The sequence below is a fragment of the Vigna unguiculata genome, chromosome 10 (genome assembly GCF_004118075.2).
Source record: "Vigna unguiculata cultivar IT97K-499-35 chromosome 10, ASM411807v1, whole genome shotgun sequence".
NCBI lineage: Eukaryota > Viridiplantae > Streptophyta > Magnoliopsida > Fabales > Fabaceae > Vigna > Vigna unguiculata.
In genome coordinates, this window is record NC_040288.1 from 11,948,556 (window position 1) to 11,964,580 (window position 16,025).

The window sequence follows — 16,025 nt, forward strand, 5'->3', positions numbered from 1 at the left end:
TAGTCTAAAAGTTCAAGGAGTTTTGCTCATCAGAAGAAATAAATGTCCTAAGAAAAATTCAAGATGATAAAAATCTATTTAAATAGTTATGCATACAAAAAACGTCTTTCCTCCCAAATGCAAGGCTAAGTATTGCTTGAAAGCATCAAAAGGAATTCGTAAATATTATCAAACTTTCTTCTTCAAATATAACTTCTTTATAAAGTGTTGAGAAGAAAAGAGTTATTACAAATTCTTTTGAAGTCGTTACGTGGTTTACAAGCTTTTCGTATTCTTTAGCTATCGTATAACCATATTCAAGCACAAAGTCTTATTAAATGTTTTTTTCATGCAACATTAAGTCCACGTGGATTCTTTACACGACTCTTTTTATACATAACATGATTTATAAGACCTAGGCTAGATGACTTCTTTATGATTTAGTATAAAACGCTAGGATTTGACATAACTAGATTCTGAAGTGTTAGACATTCTACTTTTTTCCAAGAAAAATGTCATGTGCATGGATAAATTTTTAGAACACTTTTTCAGAAATTTTAAAATTCACACTTCATAGTGATATCATCTTAGGAAAAACAAAAAAAAAACGAACATTTCCCACACAAAGAATAAGTATTTGTTAATTTTCAATATACACCATGAATGCTCAAGGCTTATTGTATGTTTGAGCAAAAAGTTTATAAAAAAAAAGTACAAACAAAACACTTATTTATATATATATATATATATATATATATATATATATATATATATATATATATATATATATATATATATATATATATTTAATCACACAACTTGCCTTTGTTAGGTTGAATAAGGCCGTTGTTTCCAATTAGACTTGACAGTTATAAAATTATATTTCACACTTTGTTATTTAAACATGTAATCAAAAGTAGGTAAGATCTATTAAACTTTAATTTAATAAAATCACTCTTTTTCTATGTCATCTAGGAGACATGTTTGCTAAGCACTTATATCTCAAAATGAATGAAGGAATTATGAGCGTACATGTTTATTGATCTTGTTCAATTATCAATCTTTCATACGCATGGTGCAACGTCTATTTATAGACCTCACAAAAAAAATTCATTGTGATCAGCATTTCTACATTATTCTGTGTCAAAACTTCTTATAAGAGATGTTTGACTTTATATTGACATATTTTACTATTAAGCTCTCTTATGAGTAGAAAATATTTGTATTGGAAAACTTTTTCCTATCGTACCTATCAAATCTACCTAGGTTTCTGATTCATACTTTTTATCTATAATCTTCCATCTATTCTTTGTATCAAAATTATATTATTATAAATAAAAATCATAAAACACGGCTATTAAACTCTCTAAAATACATATTTTCTTTTATTAATCTTAAATTCCTTTTCTTATAAAAAAGAACATCCTTAATTTGAATAATCTTTCTTTTTATATAATAGTCTAGTCTAGTATTTAAAATAGTCGTCTAACGCGATTAACAAGCTCATTAAATAATTAAAATTCGATATTTCTATGTCTTAACGATACATCAACAAATAACATATTTAGGACAAATATTAGGGGATTGGGTTATTTTAGTACATAAAAAATAAAAAATAAAAAATAAAAAATTGGTTGCCCCTCGCACACTCTTCAAACATCCCACACAACACAACCCAGTCACCTTCGAAAACGACGTACACAAACGAAACCACAAAAAAGGAAAAAACAAATAAAATAGAAAACCCTAGGTTTTTCCAACTTCCAACAACCACGCACTTCCAAAGCAGAAAGGGTTTTTCCTTACAGCTTCCAAACTTGCCACTTTCACCACAAAACCCTTTCTGCTTCTTCAATTCAACCTATTCCATGTTCTTCTCCTTCTCCGAGCATCTCAATCCATTTTCTTCCGATGTGACGCCGCACCAAATCAGAGCACAGCCAGTTGTCAAAGAAGAACAACCGCTGTGATTCGTGTTGTGAGAAGGATCGCGACTAAGAATGGAAGCGCGCGTGGGGATGGTGATGGAAGGGGGACAGAGAACCCTCAACGCCGACGGCGTCGCCGCCAAGTTTCTGGTGCAGAACACTCACCAGCTCGGCACGCTGCATCAGCTTCTCGCCGGCGGCATCGCCGGCGCGTTTAGCAAAACCTGCACTGCCCCCCTTGCGCGCCTCACTATCCTCTTTCAGGTTTCTTATATTTTTAATTAATTGCTGAAAAATGTTTTTGTTTTATTTGATTTTTGTTGTATCTGTTTTAATTTTGTTGTGACCCTCTTTGGTATGTGGTTTGACATGTATGGTGTTTTTGAGCTTAGGCTGAATTGGGGAAATTGGTTTTTTAATTCGTTTGTGTAAAGCTTATTTTCTTACTTTTTATTTTTTTAATTAATTGTCGCACATGTAATCACACTCAATTTTTCCATCTTAGACAAATTTTATTTTATTAAAAAAATTACATTTTTTGCTTAAAGATAGAGATACCATAAATAATTTTTGGAAAAATAATAAGGGAGAAAGGAAGATTGAACAAGAACTAGAAAACATTTTTAGTTATATTTAGTTTATCGGTCTTGTATAGATCTATCATTCCTTTTTTGTTGATTCAAATGCAGTTTTATTAAGTATTATTTATCTTACTATTCTAGATGTCTTGTCTTTAACAGGTGCAAGGTATGCATTCTGAGGTGGCAGCTTTGAGAAATCCTAGTATATGGTATGAGGCATCGCGTATTATCAATGAAGAAGGGTTTAGAGCATTTTGGAAAGGCAATATGGTGACCATTGCACATCGTCTTCCTTATTCTGCGGTCAACTTCTATGCTTATGAACGCTACAAGAATGTAATCACTGGTGTTCTTTCTATACTGTAAGTGCTTCAGAAGTTATGGCAGCTGTTATTATGTGACTTGAATTAATTTTGTTTATCTGTTGTGTTGCAGCTATTGCATTCACTGATGGGGGAGGATGTTACGGGAAATTCAAGTGCAAACCCCCTTGTGCACTTTGTGGGTGGTGGTTTGGCAGGTATAACAGCTGCTTCTGCCACATATCCTTTGGATCTTGTGAGGACACGACTTGCTGCACAGGTAATTTTATATTTTTGCGAGTTGAGAGAGAACCATCAGAGATACTTCTCTAACCTTTTTTTCATAGCATGAGTGGCTTGGATATAATTTACATCGTGACTATTGTTTGATTGAGCTGAATCCCATTTGTCATTATTTTCTGTTTACTCTTACCTTGCGAATTGAGACTTATATTTTGTTCTTTCGCAGAGAAATACCATGTACTACCGAGGCATCTCACATGCTTTCAGTACCATCTGTAGAGATGAAGGTTTCTTGGGTCTGTATAAGGGGCTTGGAGCAACATTGTTGGTATGTCCACAATGTGCTTTTACTCTATTTTTATCATGCTGTGTTCTTATTATTGACATAGCTATTCATTTTCTGCGATGCAGGGTGTTGGGCCCAGTATAGCTATTAGTTTTTCTGTTTATGAGTGGTTACGTTCTGTATGGCAATCACAAAGGTGAATTTCTGTAGTTGTGTGAAATTTCAGAGTAGTTTATCATGAATTGTTCAAGATGAAATATGATTTTGCAAATGTTACTTAATTTTCTATTCCTTCCAAATGTAGGCCTGATGATTCTACTGCTGTGGTTGGTCTTGCCTGCGGCAGTCTGTCAGGAATTGCATCATCAACAGGTGGGTGACTGATCTGAAGAATTGAACATAACTTTCTTAAGTTTTCATGAACGATATTGCAGAACATGATAAATCATCATTGCCACAATAACCTTGTTACAGTCTTGTGAACAAACACCTTTCTCATTAGGCTAAAACTTGTCCAATATATGATTAGAATTGGAACAGCTATCACTCTTAAAATACTTGAAAGTGAAGTCTCATTTCTTCTCTCTGTGATCAAGTAGATGATTGGGGTGTGGTGTAATCATGTTGCAAACTTTGCTTGGAATAACCGTTCTGTTACCTGTCTCTATTACCTAACAATATTAGTTTGTCGTATATGTCTGCATTATTTCTTACTACGGGATAGCATGTCATGTCTTCCATGAACATCGGTTTGCTAAAGAACAGTTTTTATTGAAAGAATGTGCTCAAGTAATGCCTTTTCATGATTGCATTTACCAGTTAGAAAGTCATTTTCAGGTTAAAAATCCCATCATTATGACATTATCTAATTTTGTATGTTTGATGTCTCATGCAACTTGCAGCAACATTTCCTTTGGATCTTGTTAGGCGTAGGATGCAATTAGAGGGTGCTGGTGGTCGAGCTCGTGTCTATAACACTGGCTTGTTTGGTGCATTTGGGCGCATAATTCAAACCGAAGGGGTACGAGGTTTGTACAGAGGAATTCTGCCTGAGTACTATAAGGTTGTTCCCAGTGTGGGCATAGTCTTTATGACTTATGAAACACTGAAAATGCTTTTATCAGGCATTTCCAATTATTAGCATACTAAATTTTCAAATTTACACCATTTATACTCTTGGGTTAATTTGAAAAGTACAATTTCAGGGATTGATCTCTTAGAAGATTAATATCATGATGAATACTTTCTAGGCAGTTTTGTTGAGGTGATTTTTTTTCCTGTTAATAATGGCAGCATTTTTGTTCTGTATACGTAATTATAATTTGAGTAACAGCAATTATACCAACTTCCAATGTTAGGTTGAAACCATTTTGTAGCTGATAATTTTATCAACAAAGCAGTTCTATTTTAATAGTGCAATTGTGTTTTTTTGTACTAGTTAGAGGAAACGTGGAAGGCCTGTCGTTAGTAATTAAATAGAAGACTTTGTTCTACTTTTGGTTTAGTATTATTAATGTGGAGATTTAGTTCATATGAAGTTTAATTTTACGTTTGGTTTCTTAGAAATTAATGTTACGAATGTTTCCTAATTTATAATTTCTAATAAAAACATAAAACATGATGTGCATTTGACAACAGTATTAAGTAATTCATTGACGTGGATGTACAATGAGCTTTGATATATATTCTAGTATTGCACGGGATTTTAAAAATTATAACATTTATTTTGTTAATTTGAATTCATAAAAAATATAGTTATAATTTAATATAAATATTTTATTTTATAAAATTAAATAATAATATTTTGATTGTTTTGAAAAATATGTTTAAATTATTTATATTAGTAAAATATATAGGAGTTTGTGTTTGTATTTTTTAATTTTTATAAAAATTTGAGTTAAAATTAATAAGAAATATATAATTAATTTTTAAAATAGTTGTTAAATGTAAAATTAGAAAAATGAAATATTTACACAAAAATAAATTTTTAAAATAAATATTAAAGATGAAAGAGAATTTTAGAATAAAGATTAAAGTTAAATTATTTTTAAAATAATTTATTTTTAAAATAATAATTAAAAATAAACTAAAATAACAAAATGTAGATATGATAATTTTTTTATATTGTTATAGATAATAAAAATAATATATCAAATTAAATTAATCAAAATTAAGAATTTAATTTTAATTTTAAATGAAATAGAAAATGTATAAAAATGTAAATAATAAATTCTATGATAAAGGAAGAGTGAATAGAAACTCTTAAGTAAATTCTTTAAAAATACAAAAGTTATATCATACAAAATAAATTCTCTACAAATACAAAAGTTATGTCATACAAAATGTTATATGAAGAATAGATGATATAAAAACGATAGAACATGAAAAAAAATGTAAAGAGTAAATTCTTGAATAATACATAACAATACAAAAAAGAAAATGTAAATAGCAAATCTAAATACACAAATAGTAAATTACCAAGAAAAATATATATAAAAAGTAGACTTTGTAAAAATATAAAGATTAGATGTGATATAGACTCATCTAATGAAATCATCATATTTTAGTATAAATTTATACTTCAAATTGTTGTTTAATTTTTTTTCTTGACAAATTATAAATAATAAATATAAATAATTGAGTTCACATTAGAAATACAATCACATTGAATAAATTGAAAACAAATATATGTTTTTTTTATTCATTTACATTTTTGTTATTAATTAATTAAACATATATAATATGATCACATATGAATTTAAGTACAATTTTGCAATGAAATAATCTGCTTGTTTTATATAAAGAGATACGAAACATGCTTATCATTTGATTAAATAATTGATACAATCCTTATTATTTGATATTGATTATGCAATTAAGATATTTTCATATGTTGGAACTATTTATAAAAACTTTTAAAGCAATTTAAAATCATCGTACTAGGGAATTTTGTTTAATTATATTTTCACACAAAATCTAATATTTTTTAATATATAAAAAGACTTATTAAAATAGAATGACACATTATATATAAATATATTTTTTAGTAAAATTCTAAATTTTGCTTCACAATATTATGATGAAGCAAAATATATTTTGACTTAACTTTATTTTTAAAATGTTTTTTTTAATTAATTGATTAATTGTTAGTATGTTTTATTAAGTATGAAAACTAAATAATGTAGTATCAACATTTGAAATATCAATTTTATAACAATTCATATTTATGTTCAGATCCCATTACTATTCATATTTCCATAAACCAATTGATTGGAAAAAAACAAAAATAACTCTTGAGCTACTTAAACATAATGTTTACACTGATATAGAAACGTTGGCATCTTCCAAGACATTTTCGGCATAAATTACGAAAGCATCTACATTGCCCACCAAACCCTGATACGATGTGGAAACATCTACATTTAGGGTATTATATTTTTAATTTTTTAATAAATTTTATTATCTTCTTGAATAAGCTTTTTACCGGTTTTCTACATCTACATCTAAGTTTTTAAATGAATTGTAATCTAAAAGTCATCAAAGTTGTCCATTATTTAAATAACATAAATGTATAGTTTTTAAAAATTAAAATGACTTATTTAGACTATCATAAACTTGATTAATAATTTGGCGAGCATGAATCAATTTTGGTTTTATGTAAATGTATTGATATTGGTATTGGTATATATTGGTATATTCATAGATGTCCAAATAATTTGTAATACATTTTTTTCTACAATAGTGTCAACTTAAATGTTCTCAACATACTTCTCAGATAGATATTATATAATAAGTAATAATAAGTAATATATAATAATAGATTGTTTGTAATAATGACATTATCCTCGTGAAAAGATTTTTGGGAAGATGGAATGTTTTGATAGTTGTAGACAGTGTAGAAGATGTATTATATTATGTGGATATTGAAACAACTATTATAACGATGAAATTTTTATTACATGTCAAAGTTAATTTAAATTTATTCCAATCAATTGTAATTTTGAGATATGAAAAGTAAGTATGAATTGTTCACCGTAAACCATTTAGTCCAAAAAGTGAACAATTTTTTGAAATATTTTGAAATGAATGACTTTGTCGAATCCATTTGTTATTCTACATAAATGTATTCACATAATTAATTAATTTGTAATATTTTTACATATATGTCCATATAATTTGTAATATTTTTTTCTCCATTAGTGAAAAATTAAATAATTAATTTCATTAAACATGATAAGTATAATTTGTAATATTTTGAAATGAATTGCTTTCTGAACTTGAATTCATTTTTGTTCTACATAAATATATTCACATAATTAATTAATTTGTAATATTTTTACATATATGTCCATTTAATTTGTAATATTTTTTTTCTCCATTAGTGAAAACTTCAATAATTAATTTCATTAAACATGATACGTATAAGTCTTTATCAATTTTTTTAAAAAATGAATGATTACAACTAAAGTATATAACATAAAACATTTTATAAAGAACTTCATATTGAGATGGAAGCGAACTTCATATTACTAAATTTATAAAGGAAAAGACATAATACATATTGAACTAATCGTTATAAATATAAATTAAACTTCATGGCTTATAAATATTTACTTTCAAATTGAAAATGAAAGTAAAATTCATATTACTAAATTTGTAAATGAAAAGACATATTACATATTGAGTTAATTGATATAAATATAAACTAAAAAATTTGGAGGACAACGGTTGAAAGTCCACTATTTCGAAAATAGTTCCCTAAGTCTAATTTCAAATCCTACACACAAATAAATTGAAATTGAAATTCTAATAACACATCAAAGAAGGACAAAAGTGCAAATATTTAATTTATTAGTAATGCATTTACATTTAAACAATGAATTGAAAGGTAAGAAATTAATTTATCTCACCAAGTGGATGGAATTATATTTCGAAAAAAGTCTGACTTCAAAATGGATTAAGAAAGGCTTGCAAGTTATGTAATTTAGAAATATAAAACACAACTTGTCTTTCAAAAACACAACCTCTTTTTTTTTTTGCAGCAAGTATGGATTATGGAGTGACCATCGATTCCATTGGTAAAAGAGATAAATGATTTGTAAGTAAAGAATATAGAAGAAGATTCTTACTTATGAGTCATAGATATAAATGTAGTCAACATACTCCGCAGATAAATAATAAAAGTTTTGTATGTAATAAAAAACTAAAATTTCAAAAATAAAAGGTCCTTTTCAAAAACATTAACACATTGAAAAATGAAACTCTCGTGCCAATAAAGTTGGTATTCGAACTGTCAGAACTATCCACCATCATGGTTAACATTTAATGCATATCTTGGAAGCTATAGAGAAATCATGCATTTTGACAAGAGTTATTACATAAATGAAAAAAAAAATATAAAAAGTTCTTAAGTAAAAATCGGAAGTCGTCTAAAAACTGAAAGTTTAATGAATTTGTTAAGGAAGAAAGATGAAAAATAACCATGGAAACATTAATTAGAGAAAACAACAAACATGGAAAACAACCAAAAGAGGTAGATGGATTTGTTCATTCCGAAAGAGGAAAAAATTAGGTAAAGTTTAATGAGAAAAAAAAAAATAGATGACTCTAGAATCTTGCCTCTGCCTTCAAAAGCTCTTAAAAACCAAATTTAAAAAAAGAATAAAAATAAAAATAAGAAGATGAATATGTTCTGTCAGGAAGAAGAACAAAACCGAGTTGAGTAAAAATCATACGTTTGATAAGAAAAAAGAGAAAAATACATACCATTGTTATGGTTGAAAATAAAAGATGAAATTTTAGTTGCAACTTTTTTCTTGACAAATTTGTTTTGACCTTCAAGAGTTCTTAAATCTTTGATTTGTCCACCATTTCATTTATCTAAACAAAATCAAAAAAAAAAAAAAAAGAACATGAATTTGTTCGATGAGAAAGGAGAAAACAATCGAGAGTTGGGTAAAAATTGAAACCTTGATAAGAAAACACAAAAAAAAAAAACAATGAAAAAGACATACAATTGCGATTCTACAAAAATCGTGTTGCAAATTTTGTGTTTGAGAGACTTGTCTATGGCCTTCAAGAGCTCTTAAGTATTTGATCTTGTCAACCATTTCATTCGTCTAAGCAAAACCAAAGTTAAAAAAAAAAAACATGAATATGTTTGGTGAGAAAGAAGAAAACAATAGAGAGTTGGATAAAAATCGAAACTTTGATAAGAAAAAAAAAAGGAAAAATACATGCAATGTGATTCTTGAATAGAAAAGACAAAATCACGTTGCAAGTTTTGTGCTTGAGAGACTTGTCTGTGGCCTTCAAGATCTCTTAAATCTTCGATCTTGTCCACCATTTCATTCATTAAACAAAATCAAAGTTAAAAAAAAAAGAACATGAATCAGTAAGAAAGAAGAAAACAACTGATAGTTGAGTAAAAATCAAAACCTTGATCACAAAACAAAAAATATCGAAAAATACATACCTTGGTGATTCTTGAACAAAAAGTTTTGTGCTTGAGAGACATGACTATGACCTTCAAGAACTCTTAAATCTTTGATCTTGTCCAAGAGTTCATTAATCACAAAGAAATGAAAGTTATAAATCAAAACAAATTTATCTAGATCAAAGCATAAAAAGGAGATGAATGTGTTCATTCAGTAAAAATCAAAACTTTCATCAGAAAACAAAAACCATAGAAAAATACATACCTTTTGTAGAAGATAAAAAGCTTTGAGAGAAAAAAAATCTTGTACAGAAGAAACATTGATGGAGAATAAGCATTGAAGTGAAGAATATTTTATGTTGAGAGAAAAGAATGTTGTGTGTGAGTGTTGTGTGAAATAGAGGGTGAAAGGAAGAGAGCGAGAAGAAATGAAAAGAATTTGTGTGTGAGTGATGGGGTGGGAGGGTTTACGTTTCATTTTAGGTTTCAAAATTTGTTTTTACATTTAATTTTTGGTTGAAAAAATTGTTTGATTGACACGTTAGCTTCTTTGATGTTAGTGGAAAGAAAATTTTAAATTCAAGTTTTGCAGATATATTATTTAATTAAAACTTTGCTCCTGTATAAAATACGATTACCGTTGGTGGAAACTACAACCACCAAAATAAAAGGGTGAGTTAACATCATAAAGCAAAAACATCAATTTTGAAAATAAACTTATTTAATGTTTAAAATCCAGGACATTTAATATATATATATATATATATATATATATATATATATATATATATATATATATATATAAAACCTCTCAATAAAAATCATAAACTTAAATAACGCATCATACAAACTCACACAAAAACATGTCTCACACACAATAGTTAAAAAAACACATAATATCATGTCAACAATACAACCACTAGTGATTAAAATGTCAGGAACCAGGTTTGTAACTATCGCACGCAACTTACCAATAAGTATTCCATTTCCCTTACTTTCAAGAGTCTTATGGGCGAAACTCCATAGGCCACTTCTCATTACTCTCCTCGCGAGCCCTAACGAAGTGCAGCTCGAGTACCACTATGCAGAGTTACCCTTCCCACTACTCCCCAAGTGTCCTACAGGTGAAGACCACTCCTTACTACTCCTCAAGAGCCTTTCGGACGGAGTGAACACTCACACTCACCACTAGACACTAACAAAGTGCCCACCTTTTTCACTAAGTCACCAACACACAATCATATATTTACATGTTATCACAATCACACTAAATAACATCTACGCCACAATTTAGACTCATATAAAATAATACATCTCATATAAACCAGAAGGCAAGAAAGAAACAAGAAAACAAGAATGTAAATTCCTCCTATACCTCTTACATCTAAATGGAATTAACTATTTGAAAATTATATTTTAGAAAATTTAACTAAATTTAACTTAAAATATAATCAATACATAAATAATCTATTTTTTTCTCTATTTTTTTTAGTTACATGGAAGAATTTTTGCTTGTATCTAGATTATACGATTTGCAATATCACAAATAAAATAAAGTACTCATGTTCTAATTGGAAAAAAAGAAATGAATAAGATAGTGTCACATGATATAGATTATTTGGAAAAATTATTTTAATCAAACTTTTTTATATCAACAAATTGAATATATAAAAAAGGAAGTACTTGATTTACTTCAATCCATATACATTGTACTTTATACAAAAGAAAATTATATCAGGTAATTTTTTTGAATAAATAGATACATCTCCAAGGTTCTCTAAGAAAAACTATATTATGTAACCTCCCATGTATAGCTTTAAATGTTTTTCTATCATTGCACCCTAAAAGATACTACTCAACCTTCATATGTTTCACCAATTGTTCTTCCTTTACTCATTGACCTGCCACCATTCTTAATTATTGTATATCCCTTTTTTTATCATACTCTATAAAATTTTAGTTACATTGCTATTAAAGGAGTTTAGTAGTTTAGTATTGCAGTTTTTCTGTTTTTAATAATACCATGGAAGTCCTAGTCTTTAAGCATAGTTAATTGGATTTTGTTTTCTATTACCACTAGCGCCTTTATTTCCATTAAGTGGGTTTTCTTTCAGTTGCATAACAGTTGTGTTTTGATTGACTATTTAACCTAAGAGCATTGTTCAATAAAAGTAATTCATTTCTCTGCAATTCATGTTTTATATTAAAGCATTAGATAAACAATTCTCAATACTATGATATTTAGAGCCCGTACTTGTAAGACCCGTAGAATTTAATTAATTAAATAATTAATTAATTAATAAATGCGGGAGGGGAAATAATTATGACATTAAATTATGGTTGGTATGACGTGGAAAAGTACTAGCTCATGTGGTCGAGAGTACTTTGGTTGTGTGAGAGGACTTGGGTTCAAGTCCTATGCATGATACTTTTTGTGTTATTGTTATTATTTCAATCTATGAAAGCATGTTCTGTTATGATATGATGCCTGAATTATGATGGTTAGCATGAAACATGATTGGTTGAATTAGTTAATACTTTTTGTGTTATTGTTATTATTTCAATCTATGAAAGCATGTTCTGTTATGATATGATGCCTGAATTATGATGGTTAGCATGAAACATGATTGGTTGAATTAGTTATGCACTTGAGTGGTAACAAAGGGGTCATGGGTTCAAACCTTGGAAATTCTAAATGGAACTTATGCTTATTTTTATTTTTGCTAATGGTGACTTTAGATGGAATTGGAAAGGTTAACAGAAACCATGGGAATCAGTACGGCCAAGGAGGGGGCTGCACTCACCATTTATGATGAGAGATGGATGGTTATTAAAAAGTAAATGAGCTGAATTTCGTTTTAATGCTTTGGGTAACCTAAAGTACTAGTTTAAAAGGCAAAAGTTAGAGTTTTGGCAAGGCTGAACTTAGACTTAGAAAAACAGAGACAAAGGTGAGTGAGAGGGGTCTGACGTGAGGGAGTTTGGAGGCGGAATTGAGGGAATCCGAGGTTGGCTATTGGTGATCAAGGGAGAGCTTCATCAATTGGTCAAATTTAAGCTAAAGAATCCAGGTTAGGGGAGCTGGACTCCGTAATTTTATGCATATGATTAATAATGTGTAACTGTATGGTATATTGGTTGTTTGTGTACTATTAAATCCCTTATAATTCTGCGTTTCTGGAATTTTCCAGAAACTGCCTGGCGGGTGATGAACCACCGCCAGGCGACTCATGCTATTTCGTGTGTTCTGGGTTCCTGGAAGAGGAACCGCCTGGCGGCACATTCCCGGCTGCCAGGCAACGCAAAGCGTCTTAGCTATTTTCTGGGTTTGCTGATGAGGCGCCTGGTGGGACTGGTTGAACCGCCAGGCGGTGCGGGGTATTTTGACTCGTTTTTGGGTTTTCTGGAATTCTGGGTGAAATCTGATCGGGGCAAAAGGCAGTGGTAATTCTTATGGAGTGGTAATGTTGACCAACAGTAGGTATAACCACCAAATCGAAGGCTTAAATGAATGGAACAGTGAATATGAGTTAGGGTTGAATGTATGTTATCAGAAATCACAAATTGGAATGTGTTACTGTGAATTGGACATAGGAATTGGTGATCAATGAACGTATAAAATGAATTTTTATGATTGTGCTGGGATTAGATTTGTGTGTAATGGGAATTCATGAAGATGGAAAAATGGTTGGGCATTGGGTGCGGGAAAAATCTGGAAAATACCCAGATGGTAAGCATCGCCTGGCGGCACAGGGGCTAGTCACCAGGTGCCAGCGCAGTGGCAGAGAGGCTGCAGGCGAAAGTGTTGTGCGATGAGGTTGGATTCTGTTCTGTTGGGTTGGGGTCAATAGGTGGAATTTTCGTGATATTTGAGAAGGTTTGATGAGGGAGTCGTGCATGCGTCTCAAGGGGGAGAATTACCTTAGGAGGTAGTGAGATTAAATATTAGGGGTCTTCCTTTATTGTGGGGTAATAGTGATTCTGAATATTGAAATAGTTGGGTACGAGGGGGTTTAGCAATTGACCAATTATTGGGAATTGGAGTCCAAACAATGAAAGAGTGTTGACAACAACTTAGTGGTAAAGAATCTATGAGTGCTAATAGGTTAAGAAATAAGGACTCTAATATCATAATTGAATGAGTCCTCTTATCAAGCTAGGGAGTGGGGATTTGGCCTCACCATGGTTAGTAACCATTTAAGTAATAATATCGGGGATTGATCAAATGGAAATGGGGTAAGAAACTGTGTAAAAAATTGAACAGTAAAACCAGTGTGTGCTGTACTGTCATGGCGCTTGGCGGTGGAACCTGGACCGCCAGGCGGTAGCGGGATCACAGAAGGGTTTTGAGGCTTGGTGCGCCTGGCAACAGAGGCAGTCCCGCCAGGCGATCGCTGTTGCGAGAGAAATTTAAAGGCGCTGTGCGCCTGGCGGTACGCGACACCCGCGAGGCGGTCTGGAAGCTGGCAGCGCCTGGCGGCACGTGTCCCCCGCTAGGCGATTAGCACTGCTGCAGCTTTGAACTTTGTGATCTACGTGGCATCTAGTGGTGCTTTAAAGGTGGGGTTGCTGGAGTTCCTTGAGTTGTGGCTCGGAACGTATCCCTTGAGTTGTGGCTCGGGATAGGGGTTAAGCACGTGGTATTCCTTGAGTTGTGGCTCAGAATAGCATCTCTTGAGTTGTGGCTCGGGATGGCGGATGAACACGAGGAACCCTTGAGTTGTGGCTCGGGTTGGCGAGTGTTGCCGGTGTGAGTGTGCTGGTTGTGGCCAGTACGAATGGGTCCAGATAGATTGCCCTCCTCAGTTGTTGGCTGACGAGTTTGGTAGTCTTGGGACGATACGGACTATGTTCGTATATGGGAACTCTACCTGGCGTTGCGGTGTATGGACCGTAGCATGTTTTCCCGCACGTGCTCTATCGGTTGTGACCGATAGGTATGGCAGCAAGTCACCTTGAAAGTATTCCTTAGACGATGTAGAACACGAATAAACTGATTGGGGTCGGATTGCAGGAATAAAAATATAGGGCAATATGGAAAGTTAAGTTAAGTGTTGTGATATGTATGCATGTTGATATATATATATATATATATATATATATATATATATATATATATATATGTTTATAGCATTGTATATATGTGATTTATCTGCTAAGCTCACCCTATCTGCGTGTGTGTGGCGATGATCGTGTACGCGGTACACGGGAGCAGATGTTGGTGATGCAGGTGGCTCTGGTGCAGCTTAGTCGCGGAGAGGGGATTGACTTGGGGAACTCTTATGTTTATCTATTTGTTTTTTGAAAACATTTGTAAACCCTGATGGGTGACTGATAATATTGTGGTTTTGGTTTTGTAATGGACGTTATAAACTTTATCCGCTCATTTAATAAAGTTTTAAATTTTCTCACGTTTTGGGAAAATGAGGTATTATTAAACGCGCTGTTTTATTTATTCCATTTATTTATTTATAAATCCGTAATATCCTGACGGGATGTTACACTACTAGCCTGATACGTAAAAGTTGCAACCTTTGCATTCTTACCCTAGCATAGAAAAATGACTTCAGAAGGTAGCTTCGTCCAACTAGCCATTCCACGCTTTGATGGTCACTATGACCATTGGAGCATGATAATGGAGAATTTCCTTTGGTCTATGTAATATTGGGAGCTAATCGAGCGTGGCTAGGTTGCGACAGTAGGAGGCACAATATAGACAGAAGCACAACAAAAGAAAACCCACTTAGCGGAAATAAAGGCATTAGTGGTAAAAAACAGATAAACCGCAGTACTAAACTACTAAAGTCCTTCATTTTCTCCCTTAAACTAAATGCTATAAAGCAATTAGTTTATATCAGAAATGTAGCACACTCCTAGCATCTTTTGAATCTCCTGAAACACTTCAACCTTCAATAGTTTTGTCATTAATTAAATTGTACCCTCCTTGGTAATATTTTGTAAGAAATGAAATCTCACATCAATATGCTTGTTGCGGCCATGCATAACAAGATTTTTGGACAACTTGATGTTTGAATTTAAAAACTCTATGTTAAAAGAGTTTGATATGTCTAATTTGGGGAAGTTGAGATTTTTTCTTGGGATTGAGGTGCTGCAAAGACCGAATGACATTTACATATGTCAAAGAAAGTATGCATTAGAAGTGTTGAAGAGGCCCGGTAGGATGGATTGTATATTATGCAATATAATAGTTCCAGGTTTCAAAATGAGTAAAGATGTTTGTTGATGAAACCTATTATAAACAACTGGTTG

The 16,025-nt window shown here is 31.3% G+C and overlaps 1 protein-coding gene across 1 annotated transcript; it reads left to right on the plus strand.

The window, feature by feature from the left end:
• Positions 1–1,673: 1,673 nt before the first annotated feature.
• On the plus strand, positions 1,674–4,738 carry LOC114165907 (mitochondrial substrate carrier family protein B-like). Its single transcript, XM_028050534.1, has 7 exons — positions 1,674–2,171; positions 2,648–2,824; positions 2,924–3,070; positions 3,260–3,361; positions 3,445–3,515; positions 3,624–3,691; positions 4,222–4,738. Exons 1-7 carry the CDS (start codon positions 1,980–1,982, stop codon positions 4,458–4,460), a joined length of 996 nt encoding a protein of 331 aa, XP_027906335.1. The 5' UTR covers positions 1,674–1,979; the 3' UTR covers positions 4,461–4,738.
• Positions 4,739–16,025: the final 11,287 nt, after the last annotated feature.

Excerpts from the sequence above, each read along its gene's own strand:
- LOC114165907 (XM_028050534.1), top strand. The coding sequence starts at position 1,980 with ATGGAAGCGCGCGTGGGGATGGTGATGGAAGGGGGACAGAGAACCCTC. Across the intron at positions 3,071-3,259 it reads GGACACGACTTGCTGCACAG|AGAAATACCATGTACTACCG; the intron begins GTAATTTTATAT and ends GTTCTTTCGCAG. Across the intron at positions 3,692-4,221 it reads AGGAATTGCATCATCAACAG|CAACATTTCCTTTGGATCTT; the intron begins GTGGGTGACTGA and ends TGCAACTTGCAG.